The 25,396-nt window shown below is 42.3% G+C and overlaps 1 protein-coding gene across 2 annotated transcripts in view; it reads left to right on the plus strand.

The window, feature by feature from the left end:
* Positions 1-25,396, plus strand: part of LOC309519074 (uncharacterized protein) — a 125,868-nt gene that overhangs the window by 70,196 nt on the left and 30,276 nt on the right. Inside the window, exons 2-5 of one of the 2 annotated variants that reach the window (XM_082199874.1) lie at positions 1,244-1,421; positions 3,514-3,596; positions 3,667-3,875; positions 5,489-5,572. In XM_082199874.1, coding sequence (XP_082056000.1) covers positions 3,867-3,875; positions 5,489-5,572 — 93 coding nt within the window. In that variant the 5' untranslated portion in view covers positions 1,244-1,421; positions 3,514-3,596; positions 3,667-3,866. Of the gene's footprint in view, positions 1-1,243; positions 1,422-3,513; positions 3,876-5,488; positions 5,573-25,396 lie in introns of both variants that reach the window. The other variant, XR_014213669.1, reaches the window with a different exon arrangement.

Here is a 25,396-nt window from a genome sequence, read left to right on the forward strand (position 1 = left end):
TTCACGATCAAGATCTTATTAGAAGCCAATGACAATCAGGAGTAGTGCTAATGCTAAGGTCTGGAGACTCATTAACATGGGATATTTTGCCCATAGCCCCAAAGATGCCGTTCCTGATTTTGTTCAACTTACCGGTATGTGCCTTAGGGCAGGCACACAGTACGGTAACCCAGTTCTCAAGTTTAAGAAATGCTTCCTCCACAGGCAGGTTGGAAGGTGGAGTTTGCTCAGGACAATATATCGAAAGGTGTGTCTCAGTGATGGAAAGTTCAGTTAATTTCAAGGGCTCTGCAGATTTTATGAAGGTCTTCACTCTGACGAAATTTGTTTTTTGCCCTGACTACAATGGAGCAGGAATGTGGGAGTATGCAGTGGGTCTGCAATTCAGTATGAATAATAGAACTGTAGAACTGGAATGGACCCTGAGGATCATCTAGTCTAGCCCCCTACAATGCAGGAATAGGCAGCTGCCTCACATGGTGATCAAACCTGCAACCTTGGGCATCATCAGCACCACGCTCTAACCAGCTGAGCTATCCAGGCATATGAAGCACCAGTTGTTTGAGCTGGCCTTTCTATCAATTATGACTGTAGTTTGTGCAATCATTGTGACTTTTTTAAAAAAAGGTACTATACTCACACAGTTCAACCTGCATGTGGGCTTAGAGATTATTGATTAATGTATGTCCAGGTCCCTACAATCCTGCAACCTGCTACAATCCCTCTGACAGCTCTGTACGCCCCCACAGCTGATCACATGAGGACTGCAGAGCAGATGAACAGAATTAAAATAGACTATTCTCTCACATGCCAGATTACAGTATAGCATTCTCTTACAGGGAAAGAGGCACTTGCTTAGAGGCAGCAGAGCATTCCGGATCTATTTTATTTATTTATATATATGCCATCCTCACACTGAAATACCAGTGATGTAAAATATATAAAAAACACTGTAAAATATCAATAAAGCCATACATGCAAAATAAAGTGGGCAGGGGCCAGGATGGGGAATAAGCAGCATAGTAAGCAACGGGTCTAAAACCCAGAAATTTTTTGTTGTTTAGTCATTTAGTCGTGTCCGGCTCTTCGTGAACCCATGGACCAGAGCACGCCAGGCACTCCTGTCTTCCACTGCCTCCCGCAGTTTGGTCAAACTCATGCTGGTAGCTTCGAGAACACTATCCAACCATCTTGTCCTCTGTTGTCTCCTTCTCCTTGTGCCCCCCATCTTTCCCAACATCAGGGTCTTTTCCAGGGCGTCTTCTCTTCTCAAAAGAGAACCTGGAGCAGGAACCGGCAAGCCACTCCAGTATCCCTGCCAAGAAAATTCCATGGACAAAGACAACAAACCCAGAAACAGACCACAGCAAACCAAACACCAGCAGCCTGAGCTGTAGCCCTGGAAGTGCTTGCTGAAATAAGTGAGTACTGCGATGTTTTCAACAACAACAATGAAAATGCTTTGGTGCAACCACAAAGAAGGCTTGATTGTTTCCTTCAGCTATTTCTCAATTGAAGGGACAAGGTGGGGCCAAAACTAGGCTTTCTGTCACCGAGGGCAAAGACCCAGCTTGACACCCCACCCCCCAGATGCATGTTTGTGTACATACACATACACCCCCAACACATTTATTCATAAAGGGCATAAAAGTAGGCAATATGTCATCTGAATACAAAGGAATCCTAAGAAGTACTATGACTGCATGGTCATGCATCATGATGCACATATGGTTTCCAGTCAACCCTCCATTCAGACACTGACCATCAGCAAGATGGTGGCCTTGTGTACCTTCAGATCATTTTACTATTACCATTTTACAGTAGAGTGAGCTTTACTTAACTCTGCTTATTTCAATGAGTCTATTTTGAGTATGGTTAACACCGGGTATCACCCATGATATATTTTTGATGGCATTTAACTGACATCATAGTTTCTGTTGATCATGTAACACTGAGATTGTGAATGATTGGGGAAGGTCACCTTAAATGGATGTAGTACGGTTACCCACAAGAATGCTATTAGCATTGCAATGCGGTGATGATGAAATTGCAAATCTCAGTTTTAAAGCTCTGTTTAATTCCTCTGTTGCACCCACCCAAAAAGAAAGGCAAGGAAAAGTGGGAAAGAAAGCCTTCACACTGAAATCAGTATAAGTATGTCCCCAAAAGAACTGGTCTGGTTTTTTTGTAAATGAGCAGAATGATAGGACCAAGAGAGAGGCAAATTAACCTATAAGGAAACTGACAGCTTTATAACCCATGCCTCCGATTGAAATGTTCGGAAGTCTCCTGGCAATTGTCCCAGACACGCAGGTAGAACAGTGAGTTCGCTTATTATGGGAACTAAAACAATCTGGCTTTCCACAAATGCACCTTGGGCCCAGCTAAGTGTGAAGGTGTAGAAGTGTGTGCCAAACCAAGGGAAAGACCTTATTTACCTGAAATGGTTTGCTATCAGGATTTGAGATCTAAATATGAAGAGGGCAAAGATGCCTTAAACCCCTACAGTTCTCATATATGTAGAAGCATCTATGGTGGTATCCAGGAGGCAGCGAGTGTCTCAAGTCTGAGATAGTTTGGTCCACCCTGATTGATGTGAAGAACAGCATATTGATGACAGAGATGGTAATATACACTGCGTAATTCTAACATGATCTTCCATCCTTTTTGCCGCTCTCTCAGTGTCAAAGAGAGGAGGACAGCTCTTTTGCCTCTCACTTGGATGGTGGGCAAAAGTCTGGAGCTGGCCTTCAAAATTTGTTCCCTCACCCCAAGTATAAATTATCAGTTGGATCCAAACTTAGTAATACTTACCAAGTGGGCTGATTGAAATCTTTTGAACTTGTCCTGATTATTTGAAGTCACATTGATATCATTGTGTCTAATCTGGCTATGGTAGGAAGACAAAACCCAACCATATATATCTAGAGACACCCACAATACAGGCTTATGCACAGCTTCCCTCCAGCAACTTCAGTAAGTAAATCTCTTCTTAAATGAATAAATGGGGCCTGTCAGGTCAAACGTTCAGAAAGGTATTGGACTGAGTAGTAATTACAAACCAGAGATATGTTAAATCACCAAAGAATAATTTATTTCCCTAGCAAAATATACCTAGAAGTTTATGGGCTGTAGGGTCATTGTTTCACACCTTCCTTCCAGCTTCTATAATAAATTCTAGTGAAAAATCTACTACTGAGATGTGGAATTTGAAAGTTATCTTCCTGAACATTCCATGTACTTCCTTTTTTCATCCCTCTGGAAAGAAAGGCGGGCCTCTTTTCTTACTGAGAGGCACAGAAGCCATGTCACTTTGTGATATCTTCATAGTTTTTACTGGGAAGTTTTCAGCGTTTTTCTTCGTAGATGCTTTTCTTCATTCCCAGTGTATCATCCTGCTTGATAGCAGCCCTTTGCCGTGTGCTTCTTTTAAGAGCTGGTTGTGGTGGGGGGGGGAAGAAAAGACAAATAAAAAAGGGAAATAGTTCAACACATTGTTCAACGATCTTTTAGATTTCACTGAGCAGATGACATGAGTGACAGAAATGGAGAGTGCAGCTTATGAAGGCCTGTCATATAGCAAGCCTGCAGGAAAGGTAAGCACAGCTATCAAACACATTTTGTATAAGTGCTTCTCCGGTTGGAATGATTTTTGAAGTTTTTTAGGCCTGCAGGTTAATGTCCCAGGAACATGTCGATGCGGCTGAGAGGCAAGACCATGAACCTGGAAGATAGAGACGGACAGGTTCTCTGGGGAGCGGAGATGAAGCTAAGCAGGTTAAGAGCCTCACCTGTCACAGGCGAACTACCTTCACAAGAAAGCGGATGTTGAACAAAGACAGGGATCCGCTGACAAGAATTTCCAAATGTGCAAGGTAAACAAAACAGAAGGAGAGGGCAGAGCGGGGGAGAGGGAAACTCTGGTTTGTAACCCAAGTAGAAAATATTCACCATAAATAGCAGCTCACTTGTAGCAAGACTATATTAAGGCTTGACAAATTCACCTGTCTAGGGCCTCACACACAGCTGATTTATATGACTGGGCAGGTGGAAAAGTGCTGAGCCCTTTTTTTTTCCTTTTTGGCAAAGGAAGTGCAGTTGTTAGTGGAGCAATGCAGAAGAAATGCCTTCTCCGACACTGAGACTGAGCGAAGAATGGAAGAGTTCTACAAATTAGCATTCCCAGATGATGGCATTAAAGTTGCTTAATGCAAAAATCTTGTCCTTTAGATGGTGTACCCGGTACTGATGTACTGATGGATTTAGTTTATTTAGGGCCTCGTCATTTTTAGAAAACAGTGCTTTTCTTTTCTCCTTTAAAATGGCTGGGATACCCTTCTTACAGAGGCAGGTGAATGAGTATTGAAATAATCATAATGATGATTATAATGTAATGGTTGTTCCTCCTCCTGCCATATGCATCGGTAATGTATATGGTCACACCCACACCATACATTCAAAGCACATTGAAAGCAGATGGCTTCCGCCAACGAATCCTGGGAACTGTAGTTTGTTAAAGGTACAATCCCTGGGAATGGTAGCTGTGTAAGGGGAGAGCTACAGTTCCCTGGGTCCATTTGGGGAAAGTCATGTGTATTAAATATGCTTTAATTGAATGGTGTTGATCTCACCAAAGAGTACAAAGGGAGGGATGATCAGTTCTGGCAGGCCAGTCCAATTGTAGCAAACAAAGCCACCTGAGGTTTCAGTCATGTCATATATAAGATTTCCACCCAAGATTCCAGGAATGGAATTAGGGTAAGTTGTGTTTGAAAGATATTTTCTCTTCACATGGCATGACTCTTCTAACACTCTGCTGAAGCTGGGATAACAGGGAAATGGAGGCTGATAGCAAAGGCCTCATGGGATTTCCTTGGGAATCTTAAAATGAGACATTTGCTCATTGCTTTTTTCCTAATAAGGTAACTCCTGTCTGGAGCTGCAGCCATCCCATTAAGCCAATCACACTCTAATATGCCAAGCTGAACTCAGTAGCCTAAACTGTATTTTATTTTTGTGGCTTATGTTATTCTGCTAGGTAAGCAAGCAAGGTTGTTTCGATTATGGGTGTTACATTTTGTTTCAAATTGTGTATGTTTGTGTGTGCATGTTTTACCTGTTAAGTGAAATGGCCAACAGTATCAGCAGGATAAAAAGTTATTTTGTCTCTGACTCATACAGCAGAACTGACAAGCAGACAAACAGAAAATACTTTTGTTGATGTCAGATTGATACTGAAAGATTGTCAGCTACTTTTGTTAGCGTAGGATAGATATCGAAAGGTTGTCGACTTCCATTTAGGCACCCTGGTCTTGGAGAAGGTGTATTTACTATATATGTATGGCCTGAGCCATCCCAAAGACTCAGGGTGAGTAAAAAAAAAAGTGAACAAATAAAAATACCTACAATACAGAACAGAATATTCTATAATATCATGTTACTAAGTTGTTCAAATGTCCCTATCTTTTGTTACTTTCTCTTGATGCAGATATATTTCCTAGATCAGCATATAAGATGTCTCTCCCAAAATGCCTTGGTAAATGTCCAAAATCCCAGGGAGGAGGGTAGAATGGTAAGAGAAAATAATATATTGTGGGAGGACAAAGATTGATATATGGATGTGGGGGACTGAACCCCTTCAAACTGCACTTTATGTCTCATCAACTATTACGAATTAAGTCCAAACCTTCCAAAATTTCATGCCCAACTCGTAATGGGCTCACCAGAAACCAAAACTCTCCACCATCAGACATGCAACCCTTCAATAAATCCCCCACTTTCATCCAAAACTTAACACTGCTCAATCATTTGAACTAAAAGCTTTGGAAACTCTCTTTTTTTGGGGTGGGGGCACTCTTCTTAATGGCAGTGGGTATTATATATACACAAGTGGCCAGGCCATAAAATGAGGCATGTGCTGAATCGCTGCACAGGAACACTCCTACTTTGTGACAGTAAGTTTGTGGGAAGGAAGGGGAGGGGAGCTGCCCCAGACAAGCTTCCTTGGAAAGTCCCTCAGCTTTCTCTGAGAAAGCTCAGAAAGTCCAAGCTTAATTATGAGGCGAGTGAGGGAAAAATTTCTCAGCGCTGGTCAGGACTTCCTTTTTTGCTGACTTAATCCTGAGTTCCGAAGGACTAGCCCCCAAAGAGAGACCTGACAACACTTCCCCAAAGTGCAGAGGCTTGAATTCTGATGAATCGGCAGTTTGAAGCATTTTATAACTCTGTGGTTATGTCCTTGTTGTGTGGAGAACCACTAAGAAAGTCTCTCTCTGCACCTTTGCTGTCTGAATGTGGGCCTCTAAATCAGCTTATAGTCACAGCACAAATAATGAAAAATGTGGAGAAGAGAAGGGGCTTTCTCCAAGTACTTTCCAGCTGTTGATGACAGGAGCATAGTCAGACCTATGAACAGCTGAAGTGGATTTCATCATTTTATTGTATCCTGATAGCCCCTTCTCCTTCTTTTAACTCCTGTAGTTCAAAAGAGTCTGTCCCTGCAGTTTGCATAAGTTTGTGATATTTTCTCTTTTTTTTGCCAAGGGCATAGCTGTAGCTGAGTGACTTTGTAAAGAATGGTCATTCACCCATCATTCTATTTAGCAGAATCACTCAACAGCATTAAAATGCTGAAGGCATTTTAACTGGTGTGGATATGTTGCTCTTCCTGGGCAGCTTTCATGATCCTTTTAGCTGGCAAGCCTCTTGGTGGGTTGTCTAAAAGGACACTTCTGAAGGAAATTTGTTTTATAAGTAAAAGATGTCTGAAACAGCATAATTATATGGAATGTTCCTTGTAACTCCCATTCTTTATGTGTCTAATCAGATTTCATTAGCTGGCTTGTCAGCCGAGGGGGTGGGGGGTGGCGGTTCAGAATCGATGCAATGCACATTTCGCAAAGTTTTGAAATATATGTTTGATTTTTGCAGTAACTATGGCCAAGGATGTTGCAAGGAGTTGCAAGGGAGATGTTTCCTAGAATTTGACCTTGTTCATGTCAGTAGGGTAAATGGACTGGCTGATATGCCAGATGAAAACATGTCCAATGGGATCTAGACTGCTAACAGCTGACAAAGAATCAGTAACCACCTGCCTCTTTCTTGTTGTTGTTTAGTCGTTTAGTCGTGTCCGACTCTTCGTGACCCCATGGACCAGAGCACGCCAGGCACTTCTGTCCTCCACTGCCTCCCGCAGTTTGATCAAACTCATGCTAGTAGCTTCAAGAACACCATCCAACCATCTCATTCTCTGTCGTCCCCTTCTCCTTGTGCCCTCCATCTTTCCCAACATCAGGGTCTTTTCCAGGGAGTCCTCTCTTCTCATGAGGTGGCCAAAGTATTGGAGCCTCAGCTTCACGATCTGTCCTTCCAGTGAGCACTCAGGGCTGATTTCCTTCAGAATGGAGAGGTTTGATCTTCTTGCAGTCCATGGGACTCTCAAGAGTCTCCTCCAGCACCATAATTCAAAAGCATCAATTCTTCGGCGATCAGCCTTCTTTATGGTCCAGCTCTCACTTCCATACATCACTACTGGGAAAACCATGGCTTTTACTATACGGACCTTTGTTGGCAAGGTGATGTCTCTGCTTTTTAAGATGTTGTCTAGGTTTGCCATCGCCTTTCTCCCAAGGAGCAGGCGTCTTTTAATTTCGTGACTGCTGTCACCATCTGCACTGATCATGGAGCCCAAGAAAGTAAAATCTCTCACTGCCTCCATTTCTTCCCCATCTATTTGCCAGGTGTTGATGGGCCCAGTGGCCATGATCTTCGTTTTTTTGATGTTGAGCTTCAGACCATATTTTGCGCTCTCCTCTTTCACCCTCATTAAAAGGTTCTTTAATTCCTCTTCACTTTCTGCCATCAAGGTTGTGTCATCTGCATATCTGAGGTTGTTGATATTTCTTCCGGCCTCTTTCTTAGTGGTGCTTTATTAAAAACACTGTTTACTGGTGATGGTGGTAGCCGCACTATGGGATGTATAGCCTCAGGCAGTTACTGGATGAACTGCTGCAATGTCACAGTAAGCTTAAGGAGCCATTCTGCCATTGGCTCAGCTCTTTTGACCCTAGAGAGCAAGTAGGAATGCAAAAGCCTCAGGAACACAAGGCAGAACCAGAGCAGCCTAGAACAGGAAGCTGTTGTTCAACATCTGGGGGCGAACATGGGCTCCCCATCCCTGCTGTCAAACTGCTACTCGTGGCTTTGGGATCTGGGTGTGGAAATGAGCCCCTTTGGAGTTAGACTGACCCACACACCAAGGGACTGGGGGGGGGGTATAGTGAGGCAGGAAGACAGATGGTCTATGTCTCCTTTGTATAAATTTATTTTTAAAAAACTTGTTCTGGTGTGCTTCCTGATTATTATTTTTTAAAATCTACATGACATTCTTACTTTAAAAAAATACTACTTACATGGTTATTAGACATGGTTATGAGGTGATCTGAGGGCACGGGCGGAGGAAGGGGGGTGCGGTAGGTGTGTCCCTGAGGGGGGTGACAAAATGCCAGGCGGCACTCACCGCGGGGCCTGCAGCACTCTCAAGCCACGTGTCTCTCCTGGGAGAGATGCAGTGGCTAGGGCACGGGCAGGCTCTGTGCTGCCCAAATGGTCCTCCCATTGCCTCCCCCCCCCGCCGTAGGACGGCTGAGTGGGAGGAGGCAGGCAGACTCGGGGAGCCCTGCGGTTCACCCTGCCCCTGTGGGCGGCTCACCCCGTCCCTGGGCGCACCACCCCAGGTGCCTGAGTGGCTTCCTCCGCCACTGTCTGAGGACTGACTTTTAAAATAAATTTTCACATTATTATTTTATCAACCACCACCACCAGTAAGACCTGTTCCAAGTGACTAGAAATGCCCCTGAAAGTTATGTTATGACATGTCAACCCGCTAGGGACCTTATGCGGAAAAGAGGTGGCCCCATCCCTAATCAGGTATACTTCGCTCAACACCTGAAAAGTTGCAACCAGTGGGTCAGGTTCAAACGCCCGTAGGCTGAGGAAAGGTCGCAAGGCAGCTTCTGCATTATATAGCATTTCTGCACGGTCTGTAGTACGTGTTGTAGATTGCCTTTCCACTGAATCTTAATAATAAAAAACCGGCCTCAGTTAACCAAGTGACATGTTTCTCTATTCCAGGAATAAATGTAGCCATCCTTTCTTCATTCTATTTTAGTTTTTAAAACAACTTTGATCACAGAAATCATCCAATTCCATCAGTGGTATGTTGCTGGTGATAAGACAATCTCTTCTGTATAACCATGAACACGTTATAGGAGATACATTTCCCTGTTGAATTATAAAATTCATCACATCCTGTAGCCGGTTTCTTTTTTTGCTTTCACTGCATGGCCATAGAGGAACTGCCTAGAATATCAGCAAAAGCACCTGTTGTCTATGAAATGCTATATGGGGATATTGAACTATAAAGCTTAAGGAGGTTAATAAATTAACAACCAATTCCACCAGGGCACATTTCACTCACACAATATGTGGCTCTAAGGCTGCACGTGTCCCCTGCCTAATTTTATGCAGCACTTCAGAAACTGTAGGACCAGCTTTGCCCTCTGGTCCATCTCTGGGGGAATCACTCTCTTCCCTGTCATATTTGTAGGTACCAGAGAGAAATGGGGTGAGAAAGAGATGCCATCCTGCAAATACTGCAATACACTTTTGGTTCTGGTCCCACCCACTGCCACTATGTGGTACCCAACATATTCCCCTTGAGGAAATGTGGATTTTGATAAAGAAGAATGTTCTCCATTCGTGGTTTAGAAGATTGAATTTCGGAGTTATTTGGCTCAATATATGAGATTGTGGAATAAATATTTATCACCTTAATACTGGTATTAGCAATAGGAAGGAATTTCTCTGTTTGTGAGGAGGCCCAAGCTCCAATGACCGTCATTCCTGCTCATAAGAAAGGCTTGCTCAGTTCTGAATTCTGAACTGGGTTCTGATAAAAAGGAGCCAGGTTATTTTCCTATTTCATTTGGAAAAATAACCAGGTTCTGCCAAGTCCAAGTCCAAGCTGAGGCAAGGGGAGACCAGCCATTACTAGTACTGTTGATTTGAATTAGCCTTGATTTGATTGAATCAGCAGAAACATGTTCAACTGGAATGAGACTAGATGCAAGGCATCATTTTCTAAACTCTGCTGTTCTTATCCATGCTCCTCTGACACATTCTCCTTTAATTAGTCTAAGGTAACCTAGTGTATTGGAGTTGGCCATGGAACAAACGGTTGTTGAACTTCTAGTACCATTGAGTCATGGGGTAGCCTTGAGGTACCCTTAACGTTTTTTCAATTCATTTCTAGTTTCATTGAATGCAGATTCCCAGGCACACAGATGGAACCAGAATTTGTGACTCAGTCCTTCCATCCTTGAAAATGCCAAGCATGACTACATTCCTAGATCACTGAGAATGATGTGATGATTACAGTGCACATCATTTATCCAAATAGCCTAGAGGGCCATTGGAATAATCAGAAGCTCAGATAAACAGCCATGCTATTTACAAGGGTTTGCCATGAGTCAGGCCACATAGCTGGGGGTAGAGGGGTGTAAAGTGGCAACACAGACACTTTCCTGCAAAAATAAGATATATTCTAGATTTCCCCCCTGCATTTTTATATGCAGGACCAAAATTTTATATTTCTGATTTTTCTCCATATGCTATCTTGCATTATTAAGAAAATGAATACTTTAATTCTATAATTTCTATAGAATTATTATAGAACTATTTCTATAATTGGTGCATATATGTGTATACATCACTTGATTGCTCCATTCTTTTATTATACACCTGGTGATTGGCAGTTGAAGTTACAAGAAGCAAAATTAAAGTCCTGTGCTCACATTTTATCTGCAAGGGTCCATTCACACATTCAGCATATTGCGACACAAGCCTGGCCATGATTCTCCATACCATGGTATCCCTCAGGTTGGATTAGCTCTGTTGGTTAGAGCATGGTGCTGATAACGTCAAGTTCATGGCTTCGAGCCCCAATTGGGTCAACTGCATATTCCTGCATTGCAGAGGCCTGGGCTAAATGATCCTCAAACTCTCTTCCAACTCATCTATTCTAGATTCATGGATTACTGCAGTGCATTGTACATGGGGCTGTCCTTGAAGACTGACTGGAAATGGCAGTTTGTATAGAATGCAGATGTTACACAACTTACTAGGCTGGGTGTTGAGATTATATCTCACATGTGCTTAAAGAACAGCACCGGCTCATGGTGTTTCTGTGAGCACAATTGAAGATTGTAACATGGGACTTGGGGTATAGCTTCTGAAGAAATGTCTGCATTCACATCAGTCTACCTGCGTGCTAAAATTGTTGTCACAGAAACTTCTCTGGGTGTCTCCTCACCCAGAGAAGAGTTATGGGTGCATAACTACAGAGGGTCTTCCCTGTTTGTGGAACTTCCTCTCCAGGAAGCATATGCCAGGAAGGCCCTTTAAAATTCCCACCTGAAGGGGAATTTTACTGCTGCTTTATCTTCCTGTTTTTATGAATTTCTTGGCTTTTTATTGTATTTTTACCCTTTTTAACATCTGTAAACAATGCTGATAATGGGATTATGAGCATCAGGATAACGAATCCCCTAATAAATATTTATAAAGTGATGAACCCGCAGTGTGAATCAGTCTAGAGGCTTCAGATAACCATAGTTCAGAAAACCTGGTTCATGTTGTAGCTACTCCTATACACATGCTAGCTATTCTTAGCATTTTTAGAGCTGAATGACTTAATCTATTCTCAATTCCACATCTTCTCACTATGTGTTTCCCCAATGATTTACTCGTTAAACTGCTGCACTCTTGTATTTAATGTGCAAGGCTTTGAGGGGGATACGGAATTAGCTGTTTCTCTCTGTTTTGCAAAGTTGCATTGTGCATATGGCAACATCATTTGGTAGCATCACTGAAAACTGCCTACTTCCCGGACAAGCACACTGAATCTAGTTTTCCTCCAATTTCCATCTATCACCCTGTGAAAGCTAGCGCAACAGACTGAAAATAGCTTCTCAGCAACTTCAAGTAGAGATTATCTGTGGTGTGTCGGGGAAGTGGGATGCTACTCAAACATGTGATTTTCTTTTTGAATGGTTTGACGACCGGGTTGTACCATGGGATAGCTTGCAGGATGACTGGCACAGATATTGTCACCTGAGGTTAGATTACTCAATCTGTAATTAATACAAGCAGTGGCCAAGCTGACCCCATAATATCTGAATAGGCTCAACGGGGCTATTCTCAAGTAAGTGGCATGATAATTGCAGCCCAATATCCTGATCTTATGCACAGATGGCACTTCTGAATGAGTGGACTTCCCTGTTCACTTCAGTAGAGGAGATGAAACACCCACCCATCCTTTTGCATATGCAGAGTTTTCCCTTTTCTGTTTAAATTAATGGGAAAGTCATTGAAGGCAGGGAGAATTGTGTGGATGGTTGGGTCAGGATCTTATATTCATGAGATCTGCAATTCAGTTCAGCCAGAATGTACTTAACTGAAGCCAGTTTAGTTCTATTAGACTCTTGCTCAGTTGGTTTGTAGATCAGATTTTTTTTTTAATTTGTCCTTAATCTGGCAAATGTTCTATTTCCTAGGGGGTCCAGGAAACTTCTCTAGCATTTTGGTATACAGCTTTTTTTGCTTCCAGAGCCCCCCTAAGTCTTCAGTGTGTTCCTAATTTATATGGCAATGCTCCAACTGTTTTACCAGCACCAAGCTCTTTTAATAGCATCAAGCACTGGTGTCTCGGCTCTGGAGCAAACAGAATAGTTTGGGTGTGCTTTTGTCTTTGGTGAATGATTTTCTGTTGCGTGGTTATTTGTAATAATGGGCATTCATTATCAAGAGAGAGTCCTTTGCTCAGGAGTCATCATGGGGCATGCTGCAAATGAATCTTGACACGACTTTGCATTTGTGTATTAGGGGCTCATAATGTGCATTTATTTGTGTAATGCAGAATGCAGTTTTTAAAAAAACATCAAAGTGCAGATCATACATAGCAGATGCTTCTAAAATATCACATCTTGGCCAATTCTTCTGCGGTTCCCCCCCCCCAACTTCCAAATATCTTGGTGCACATTTAAAAGGAATAACCTGCCATATTTTATTTAAAACCATAGCCAAGTTTGAACTTACAGGAGCACAAAGAGGAATGGAATGCTCTTTTTATTTTTTTTTAAACAAATAATTCCTGTAACTTTAAATGTTGTAATAGTTTTTATTGTTTTGTTTAAGAAAAACTGAAAAATACACTGCTTGAGGTTCCGCCTGGATCAGATTGCTCCTGTGTTATTATACAATGCAGAGTTTATTGTTGCATAAATTCAAGATTGAGTAGTACATATGGTATGCTTGGTTATGTCGTTCTGTATGAAATCTGCAATGCATCCTATACATGCTTACTCAGAGGTAAGTCTTACTGTATTCAGTGGTGTTTATACTTGGATGAATATGTCCAGAATTTCTGTTTGAATTGTTCTAATTTAACAGGATCTTTTTGATACTGCTGAGGGCAGGCATATTTCTTGCCCACATTGTTATTCTGTTCGTATTCAAAAAACTGTTTAACCTTGTTCTTTTAGCAGTGCTTGGTAATATCTTGCAATACAGAAAGTTCAAAATAATGTATGAGAAGTCATTACTTTTCTCTGTAGTAGGGCATTGTGCGATGCAGAGACCTGAAAATATGATTTCAAGCAACCAGGTAAATAACATTCACATGACCATTATAGCCTTAAACTGTTTTCATGGAATGTCTGTATTTGATTACATTTTGTGAGAGTGAGTTGAGGGTCTGTGCGAAGTAAAACTGAGCATTTTTAAAGAAACCTATATTCCTTAAAGTTGCTTCTATAGTTATAGAGGAGAAAAGCAGAAAATTGTTCAGTGTATTGTAAAAGGTGGGTGGGTTTCATGGTGATATTAGGAGGGGGAAATAGTTAATTTGATTAGCAAAGACAAGAAATATTGTGGAAAAGTTTACTGTATAGAACACAGAATGAACCATAATATTCCTATATTTGTATATATGCTGGTAACATTTAATAAGGGCCATGAAATCCCAATCAGTTGCCTTATAAATATTACCTAATGTATTGTAATACATATTATTGTTATTATGTCTCTTTTTGCCATTGGTTCTGTGCATGATAATGTAATAAATGTGCCGGTGTGTTTCCTCCTTGCTTTCTTTCCCTTCCCTTCCCCTCTCCATGCTTCTAAAGCCCTGCACTTCAGTGTATTTTATTTATTCAGAGTACAGCTCTTGGCCTGCTTAACCAATCAGAGAGGCTTTAAGGGCCCAGGCCTAGCCATGGTGCTGAGCTCCAAATGTGATTCCAACCCTGACAGGAGGATTATAGGAAACAGATGACTTACGCTTCTAATTTGTGGCCTTAAATTGCAAACAGAATTTCAGGAGTCGAGCAGAGTAATAAATGGCAATAGAGAAAGCCACACACAGCCAAATCAGTATGTGGTGGTTGTAGGTTAAACTAAATAGGAAGAGACAGGTTATGATGGTTTAGTGTATTACAGAGAAGAAAGTCTTAAATTACTAGTGCTGAGAGGTATTGCACTATAGCAGACAGTATTCCATTGTATAGTCTGCAGATAGCATGAGCAGAACAATAAAAAGGCAGGTTTAGCAGAAAACCTGTTGCTGGACAAATCTTTCCCCTTACCTAGAAAAGAAAAGCTGTGTTTTATGTTTGCTTTGACCTTAACTATATGTTGGCCTCTTAACATCTGTTTTCTACCGTTGCCGTTTTTCACACCAAATTAACTGTCAGGGAGTCAGATAAAATAAGTTTAAAATACTTCCAAATTATTATTATTTTTTATTTTCCACGATGGCCAATAATACTGCCCCCCATTTTCCCCTCTTTATCTCAAACTGTATGAAAAAAATAATCAACAAACTTACACCAGATTTCTTTCTGATAGAAGGCATAATGCCATTGTGATTCTACAACACCATACTCTGACATAACATTGCAGGAGGTGAATCCTGGTATACTCCATATTGCTGGAAGATAGTGTAGTTACAGTAATTCATTGTTTGCTAACTAGGACAGTTTCTGGATGATTCCCCCCCCCCCAAAAAAAAAACCAACAACAAAAAAACAACAACCCACCACAAAATGTTTCAGGAAATTTTAAAAAAGGGAATTTGCAATTTTTTTAAAAAAAAATGTTATTTATGATTTTCATTTATAACAAATATACATTTCAGCAACACACACACAATTCTTATATACCAATCTTTGACTTCCTCCCCCCTCTTTTTGTGGCTCTATAAATTTGTTTGCTTTCTTTACCCCTGCATATCCCAATTAACTCTATTTATTCCTTTTCTCATCTATTTCCTATACAATTTAGAAACTGAAAGTTTTTTACAATACAGTGGTACCTCGGGTTAAGTACTTAATTCGTTCCGGAGGTCCATTCTTAACCTGAAACTGTTCTTAACCTGAAGCACCACTTTAGCTAATGGAGCCTCCTGCTGCCGCCGTGCCACTGCTGCGCTATTTCTGTTCTCATCCTGAAGCAAAGTTCTTAACCCGAGGTACTATTTCTGGTTTAGCGGAGTCTGTAACCTGAAGCATATGTAACCTGAAGCATATGCAACCCGAGGTACCACTGTAATCCTGCTAATGTCTTAATTTGTTCATAAATATTCAATAAACAATTTCCATTCATTAGTAAATGTTTTGTTGTCGTGATTTCTTATTCTTCCGATAAGTTTTGCCATTTCTGTATATTCCATTAATTTCTGTAGCCATTCTTCTCTCATTGGGACTTTGTCTTCTTTCCATTTTGCGGCAATTATCATTCTTGCAGCAGTAGTTGCAGGGAATTTGCAAATTTCATGATCTAACAGGACCAAAGTGATTCTTTTTCATGGGTGTTTCCAGATTGGGTCAGGGCTTCTCATGCATAGCAGTCCCCCCCCCCCCCGTGTCTGCACTATATTGTTGGTTTCAAAATGCCCAGTGGCGTAGCGTGGGGGGTGCAGGGGGATCCGGCCGCACCGGGCGCAACATCTGGGGGTTAGGGTTAGGGGGCGCAAATCCACGGGTTAGGGGGCGCAAATTACTTGCCTTGCCCCGGGTGCTGACAACCCACGCTACGCCACTGAAAATGCCTGCCCTCCCAATTTATCTGAATTTATGCCTTCAGGGGGAAAATCCAGTAATACAGACATGCTACCAATGACCTGTTTCTGATTATATCAACAACCTAGTTGCAAATTAAGCTCCTCTCTGGAAGCACCCCAGAACTACTGGATCACATGGTTTTCTTGGAGCATCTGAATTTGGGCAGCCCAGTTTCGCGCCACTTCATTAGCTAGAGCTTTCAGTGAAGTGCATCACAGCCAACAAAAGGGGTCTTTATTTCTATTGCCAACATTTATATTCTTCCCCTTCAATGTCAGTTGGCATTTCCAGGGTGGCAAAGGGAGATGAGGAGCAACAATAGCAGGAATTGATCAGTTTGACTTTTCCTACAGAGGCACTTAAATTACAGAGGCTGCAGTTCTATACCTACTGACATGGGATTAAGCCTCATTAAGGAAAGGGGAGTTTACTTCTGAGTAGACATGTACAGGATTGTGCAGTTACAGGATCAGTCCTTTGTTTATTTATTCAGAAATATGTCCTACTGGATATAATGTACCTGACTTCTCAGTAAATGTGCCTACGACTGCAGACGTGGCTCTTTACTCAGTGTTAATGCTGATTTCACACAAGCCTTGTGCAATAGTAAAAAGATTTAGCAACAGTGAAGTCTGCCTTAGGTTCTCAATTTACAGGTGTGATAGCCCCCCCCCTTCACTACAGCAGTTACACACTTTTGTGTTTGCAATCTCTTAGGAAGGAGAGGAGAAATACCAACCCCAAATACTAATGAGCTACTGAGTTGCTGTTTAATGATTTCTAATAAAGAGATAATTGTCTTGAAAAAGACAAATGTTCAAAATACAATGATCAGGTTGGTGGGTGGAGAGAACAATTCTTTGCTTCAAAGCAATGCTTGAATATATTGTGGCATATAAGGCTTAAAGATGCGTATATTTAATCCTCGAGCCATGTAATGGCATTTTCTTGGTCAGATAATTCATCATGTTAAAAACTTTAGTCATTGGAAGCGCTGTGTTTTATTTCAAGCATCAAAGCCCACTTACATCAGAATGAACGAAAAGTGTTGTCATTGCCAAATGGTTATTGTTTTAAGCAGGTCTGTTGATTATCATTGGAAATGACTTGCTAAATACATTTTGATTAATCGCTTGCAAAAATTATGCTTGTTAGAGCTGCTTTCTATTCTGTTCTCAGCGTAGGTTATATAGCTTGCTTCCTTTACAACTGGGATGCGTAAGCCACCCATCCCCCACTCTTTAAAGTTACCTGGTGAGAAAGGAAAACAAATCTTAGTCTAAAGCTTTTGTCTAAAAACCCTGGTTCCCTTTTTAAACACACACACACACACACACACACACACACACACACACACACACACAATTATTGTCTGTGCCATACAGGAAAGAATGGAGCCTATATATCAGACCTGGACATTTTCCGACAGGAGATGGCTTTTGTTTTTGCACCCCGTCAACACCGATCACCTAATTAAATCTGATATCTCTGGCTGCCACAAAATAATTTGTTAATAGTTCTTTGGGAATTTACTTAATGAGTTTAGATGTCTTTTGTATGGTACATGTGGGGGCATTTTGGAAAATGGAGCTGAGCGGGGGAAATGGGGGCAAAGCAAAGAGGAGTTCAAAACAAAACAAAACAACCCCCCCTCCACCACCTTCCTGATACAACCAAGCTAGACGCGGTAGGTGTAGTTTGAACACATATGCTTGTGGACTGTAGTCATTCATTAGCAGAGAACAGAAAGCATTTCTGAAAACAACACACAAAAACCTTCCCTATCAAATCCAGCCGTGGACATCTGTCAGGGATTCACATGCTACACCTTGATCAAGCCGAGACGGTGGCACCATTTTCTTTAACAAACACCAGAAGCCTTCCTTGAGCCTTTATTTTAACATTTTCTCAGGGGTTAGATTCCCTTTCTTCTCCTGCTCTGTGGAGAGTAAAAGGAGCTTGTTAACTTGCTTAGATATTTTGACTGCTGATGCACTCCGGCCACTTGCCTGTGGTAACAGTGTCAAAGCGTTACTGGGGATAATTGCTATATTTGCAGTCCGATGAGTGCCTGGACTTGGCTGCGTGTGCAAGCGGCTAAAACAGAAAAAGGGCAAAGGAGAGAGTTCTGTGAATCGCCTTCCATGCTTTCCCAGTGCATCGTTCGTGTGAACAAATGTCAAATTAATTCAAACTTTGAGCGGGGAAAAGAAGGTGGGAGGTTATAAAGAAGAACTTCAAAGTATAGTCCGTACCTCAACCTGCATTGCTTAAGGATTGGCCAAAATACAGATCTATTTTGTTGGGTTGATGGCAGTGTTTTATAGGCCTATCTAGAATGGCAATACTACTTTTAACTGACATGCCCCACACCCCATGGATCCTGGGAAATGAGGTCTGGTGAACTTTTTGTTACTGATTCCATGCTGCAGCTCCCATTACTCTTGGGGAGGGGGGCAGGGAGGGAATGCCTATTAAATTAGTTTAACCCTGTAATAGAGATAAGGCCTACATATGAGGAACAAGTCTGTGGAAGAAGATAGAAGGGTTTTCTCGATCAGTGGGCTGTAGACTGAGGGCAGAATGAGCTAGAACAGACCTGTCCAGCTTGCGACCTACTCATATAAATGGAGTTCACCAGCCATGCATTGTTTTTTCTTCTTATTTCCCTGAGGACTATTGCAATCTTGCTGTCTTTCCGATCAACCAACTGCTGGCAGACGAACAGGAACTGGTGGGTCTGTGTTTCGCTTGTGACTGATGGGTTCCAGAATCTGTGGCCAGTGCTTGAGCCAAGAGCGAAGGAACGTGCTATGGCATGATGTTTTCTGTTCATGTGCACCTTCGTGGCATTTGCTCTCCTCCTGCCCAGCCCAGGAAGGAAGGACTGAATGAGGAACCCAAAACCAAGAAGCTAACTCAGAGCAAACTGTCCTGATCAAACAGATATTCATGGAGGTGGAGCTTAAGAAGCAATGAAAGGCTGTAGAGAGTTCTAGGCAGGAGAAATGTCCACCCTGCATTTAGTTGTGCCCAACTTCTTCTCCGTTGGAGGGGCTGGTACTTTATCTTTCCCCAGATGGCTCCTCCTTTTATGAAAAGATGGATAAAACCTCTTGGCAGTGTGAGACCAGGCCCTTAGTTTTTCTGTGAGCGACCGGTTGCAGCTTAGATGTCCGTAACAAAAAACAAAAACAAAACCCTCCTAGAATCTCTGGTAGACATTTCCTGTTGCTATACATGCCCAGCCCACAACAGTAGTCTTGGTGTGTGTTTGACAAAACACAGCTATTCCCATAATGTCACATTGTGCAATATAACATATTTTCTCTTCTCATAGAAGTGTGAGAAAAGTTGCCTAAGAAAGATATCTGCGCTGGAGCAGTTTCTAGGCCTTCAGTAAAATCACATGACCCTCATTCTGGTCAAAGAATGTTTTCTTCCCATTGTTGTTGTTTAAACTAGAACACCCAAGGTCCATCAACCTGACCCAAGTGCAAGATTGTGGCTTAGAGTCCTGGACGTGCACTTGCAATTAAGGAACAGCTTACACTGAAGTACACACTCAGCCCAGCATTTTGTTTTTGATACCAGAAATGAGCTCACAATACCGACTTGCAAAAACCCGCACTGCGTTTTCTTTCCACATTTCTTGCTTTCAGGAGCCTAATTTAGATGAGGAAAGCCCTTTGTTGCTGCAGTTTTTAAACAACAGAGAGTGAGAGGAGTGAGAGTCACCCAGAGCATTCCTAGTAGATCCAAAGCTATCTTCTACCCAGACTTTCTCTATGGAACTTGGACACAAGGGTACAACTTTGAAACTCTATGAATTTGGACCTGGGGAGCTTTGAACCACCAAAGGGCCAAACCTTTGAGCTCATCACATCACATAAGCGATTAGAGAACTGGGCCAAAAGTTATTCATAAGACCATCTCTCCATTTTAAACTTAGAACACGTGCTGTAAAACATTTGAGCGCCCCTAATTAAGAAGTAACTAGAGAGTATTAAAAATATTAGTTACATTGTCAATTGTGTCACAAGTCATATACAGTATAGATTGCATCTGACAATTTTTTGATGGCCCTTCATTTAGTAAAGATGTGAATAATTTATAGATGCTCTTATGACATCCATTTTCCGAATGGAAATTGAGAATATAATGGAATTTAATGTTATTAATATGCAATAACAAATGGCAACTTAAGGAAAGATCGGTTATAAAATATACCTTCATGATAAGAATTGCATTCACGGCTTGCTGTGCTATTAATTTCTTTTTCTTTCTTCATCAGGAAAGCCAGAATGCATTTTTTTTAAAAGAATTCTGTTCAAAGAAGTCCATACTTTATAGCATGATGCTTGTGGATTATGTCACTATGAGCAATATATATAGACCCGATATGGCTATTGTAGTGCACCTATGCACTTGCAGCAAGGAGTCTTATTTTACTTATTTAATCAGGATATTTATAAATCACCCTTCCCACGGTGATGTACAACAAACATGCACGTAACATAAAACAAGGATCGTTGCTTTTTTAAAAAAGTGAATATTTCAACATGGTTAACAAAGGCAATCTTACTTGTTTTATTAAGATACTGAAATATTTATTATTAATGTAAATCTCTCTCTTGGAACGTGAGGTGTGCCACCATATGACAGTAATGCCAACAAATGTCTATAGTTGCATGGGTGTGCATGTATAACATGTATATTGCATGACAGATGGTTCAACTCATTTCAACCCTCATTCGGGACACCTTAGGCAGGTAAAGGAAAGGGTAGAGCTGTTGGAACTGTTAATAGTTTTCTATAGCTCATTTCCGAGTATGCTGGAGCTTCCTACAAAAGTACTCAAATGGAAAAGTCAGCTGCTGAGCAAACACTCGCCCCCCACCCCAGCCTTCCACATCCATGTGATATTTTAAAAATTATGCCCTTTTGAGGGGTCAAAAATTTGTGCTGGGTTTATCCCATTATCATTTTTCCCTGCTACACACAGAAGAAAAACCCAAATAGAACCAAGGGAGGGCTGCAGGCAATGACAAGGCATTAAAACATAATGGGCCCGATCTTTAGCTGGTGTAAATCAATGCAGCTCCAATGCTGTCAGTTGAGGATCCAGCTCAGGAGGTCAAATTGAGCATACGAGACCTCCTGACCTCCCCAAATAAATCTCTCCGAAGCCCTCTTCACCTTCTCTAGTCAGCTCAGAAACCCTGAGAGAGAGATTCAGTTTGCAACACTCTCCCCTGGAGGCAATTCCCCATTTCCTGTACTACAGCCCAATTTTTCTATCCTCCTGGGTGGTAAAGACAAGGAAGTATAGAATACAGCAATTTCACAGGAGCAGGAGTCGTAGCCAGGAAGCTCTCAGGGAAATGGATGCATCCTGCATTTTTACTGTTGCTCGTAGCAAAGGCTTCAGTGCGCTCCTTTTCTAATGCAAAGTGAAGTCTACTTTGTTTTTCCGCCTCCAGAAACCTTGTGAAGATGGCTGATGCAGGATGATGTGCATTTTACCTGGCAGCCAGGAGTGTTTGTTTAATACGGGATATTATTTTGAATCTGGCAAGATGCTGAATGCTAATGCTCAGCATGCTAATGACTGCCCTCTGCTCTCACGGAAACCATTAGGTATGGAGGGACTTTCGACACATGGCTGAATAGACCTCAGAGCAATATGTCAGCTGCCATGAGGGGGAGAAAAGAAATCCAGCTGGGGTTTTGTAGCTCACTCTGTTATCCAGTAGAGATTCACCTCCATAACAATTAGATCTCTGGTTATAGAGAATTGTCCACAGCCAGCCCTACCATTAAGCAAAGTGAAGTGGCTGCCTCAGGCAGTAGATGCTGTGCTGAAGGACAGGCCTGTATGTGTCATGGGGCCTGTCCTAGGCTCCCTAAGCTAGCCTGCTGCCCTCAGGTGGATGCTGACAGCGCTGTCTTCCTCCTATTTCAGTAATGTCCACCATTCCTACATGATGAATGCCAAACCACCACCCACCATGGAAGCAGTGTAGGGTAGGTGAGGGAACTTACTCAGTTTGGATGATGTGGGAGGGGAACCCTGAAGGAGCGTCTCCACCCCCATCGTTCAGCCCGGACACTGAGGTCCAGCACCGAGGGCATTTTGGCGGTTCCCTCCCTGCGAGAAGTGAGGTTACAGGGAATTAGGCAGAGGGCCTTCTCAGTGGTGGCGCCCCCCCCGGAACACCCTCCCATCAGATGTCAACTTTTAGAAGACATCTGAAGGCAGTCCTGTTTAAGGAAGTTTTTAATGCTTAATGCTGTATTGTGTTTTTAATATTCGGTTGGAAGCCGCACAGAGTGGCTGGGGAAACCCAGCCACATGGGTGGGTTGTTGTTGTTTAGTCATTTAGTTGTGTCCGACTCTTCGTGACCCCATGGACCAGAGCACGCCAGGCACTTCTGTCTTCCACTGTCTCCTGCAGTTTGGTCAGACTCATGTTTGTAGCTTCTAGAACACTGTCCAACCATCTTGTCCTCTGTCGTCCCCTTCTCCTTGTGCCCTCAATCTTTCCCAACATCAGGGTCTTTTCCAGGGAGTCTTCTCTTCTCATGAGGTGACCAAAGTATTGGAGCCTCAGCTTCACAATCTGTCCTTCCAGTGAACACTCAGGGCTAATTTCCTTAAGAATGGATAGGTTTGATCTTCTTGCAGTCCATGGGACTCTCAGGAGTCTCCTCCAGCACCATAATTCAAAAGCATCAATTCTTCGGCGATCAACCTTCTTTATGGTCCCGCTCTCACTTCCATACATCACTACTGGACATGGGTGGGATATAAATATATTATTATTATTATTATTATTATTATTATTATTATTATTATTTTACCTGACCCTAATGTGATCTTAGAATGCAACTTGAGAAAGAGTGGGCAGGCAGGGACAAAGTGGGCTGGCTTGGGGCAGGCATGGTATTTTGTAGTCTACAAAAGTGTAGAGCCAGTGTGGTGTAATGGTTAAGAGCAGTAGACTTGTGATCTGGGGAACCGGGTTTGATTCCCCGCTCCTCCACATGCAGCTGCTGGGTGACCTTGGGCTAGTCACACTTCTCTCAAGTCTCTCAGCCTCACTCACCTCACAGAGTGTTTGTTGTGGGGGATGAAGGGAAAGGAGAATGTTAGCCACTTTGAGACTCCTTCAGGTAGTGATAAAGTGGGATATCAAATCCAAACTCTTCAAATCCAAACTCTTCTACTTTGTAGTCTACAAGGCTCTGCCACCCCACTGGAGTATCATGTGTCATGTGCACACACATGCTGACATGCCTCACTTATGTCCAGGGCTGGATGCAGGGCTGCATCCTGCACAAACTGTACACTAGGGCCTATAGATTTCAGTAGATGGAGTTGCGTCCCACACAAGTTCCTGTGTATGAAGGGAACACTGCAGCGCTCAACAGAATCCATTTGTCCCCTTCCTTCCCCCAAGCACCTCTCTCTGGGTATCTCTCATGTCGTCCTCTCTTGCTGAGATCTTAAATTATCCTTATCCTTCTGAAAGCTATACTTCTTAATGGTGATCGTTTGCATTTTTACAACTGATTGAACCGAACGGAATACAGTTCTCATCAGCTATTAAGGGAAGTCCTTCTTTGCTTGGCAAATGCTTATTGAGTTGAGGAACAAAGCTGTGAGCCTATTATGTGAAACTGTAATGCGAGATCCATTGTTTGAAGGTTTACTGTTGTCCTTTCTCTTTTTTTCTTTCCTCCCCCCCCCCTTTTGCCTGAGCAGGATGTGAATATCTCTGGTGGATGGAGGTTAGCTAAGTAAGTCATGCATAGATGGAATTTATTAAGTTTGCACGGTAGTGACAGCTGTGAGTGGGAACAGTAACTCCAAGTGTGCCAAGGGCTTGAAGAGAAAGAATTTTCATATGTGTGTCTTAAAGGAAAACTGCAGCGTAATTACGAAAGCTGTCCTAACCACTGCATCCAATTACAGAGGGAATTCGCTAAATATGATTTTAAAATTGTAATAATTTGACAGAAGGCTGCCATTTTGAGTCTCAGGAGGCAGATTAGGACAGAGGAAAGTCAAGTTTCATTAAGAACCACTGGAAATCAGACAATTTAAGGTAAATTCATTTAATTAGAGATACATATAGCACTGTCTGTATAATCAAATAGCTGCTTTAAGAACTTTGTTAAAGGAACTAATGTGGCTTCTTTTGAATATGGAATTTCCCATGTAATACTTTTGAAATGTAGTCTTGTAGCAGAAATGTTCCCCCTCCTTAATATACTCTGCCTCTCATGATGACAGTGACTCTGACAGGAATATCATTTTAAAGTATGTTTTCCTTTAGTAAAAGGATGGTTCTGTCCATGAGGTTTGATCCAACAAAACAGACAGATAAAGTTCATCTCCTACTTTAGGACGCTCTTAACCAGCCTACAAAGGCTTTTCCTCCAGCCTCTTGCTCTTCGCTGATGTAACTAAGAGCATGTACAGTACAGGTAGGAGACAAAGTGCCTTATGCTAGCGTGATTCTTCCTTTGACTTGTGCGTATTTATTAGAATGTGCGTAGAATGTTTGCAACAGGGGGCGGGTCTGACAATAGCAATCTGAACTGAGAAGACCGCCAGGCAAAAGGCCACACACCACGATGAACGTGGATGCCTGCTGGAACAATGATGCATAGGTGCTAAAGTTGAGGTGGGCTGAGAGGGAGGGCAGGAATACAGGGGGTCTCTGTTTCTGTAGCAATGCAGCTACATCAGGCATAGGCAAACTTGGCCCGCCAGATGTTTTGGGATTACAATTCCCATCATCCCTGAACACTGGTCCTGTTAGCTGGGGATGATGGGAGTTGTAGTCTGAAAACATCTGGAGGGCCAAGTCTGCCTATGCCTGAGCTACATCCTCTCCTGTGTGTGTGGGGGGGGAATGGAGAGGAGACAGGGTTTCTGTCAAGTATGTGGCCAAATCATCATCAGCCAGCCACTGGCAAAGGAGGACCAGCCCAAGGGTTCCATAGTGATGCAGAGGAAGAGAAAATTGAAGGCAGAAGAGAGATAAGATAGAGGGGATAATGCAGGGGTCAGCAAACTTTTTCAGCAGAGGGCTGGTCCACTGTCCCTCATACCTTGTGTGGGGCAGGACTATATTTTGAAAAAACAACAACGAGTGAATTCCTATGCCCCACAAATAACCCAGAGATGGGCACGTTCTACTCATGTA

Source organism: Podarcis vaucheri, assembly GCF_965113315.1.
Source record: "Podarcis vaucheri genome assembly, chromosome: 1".
Taxonomy (NCBI): Eukaryota; Metazoa; Chordata; class Lepidosauria; order Squamata; family Lacertidae; genus Podarcis; species Podarcis vaucheri.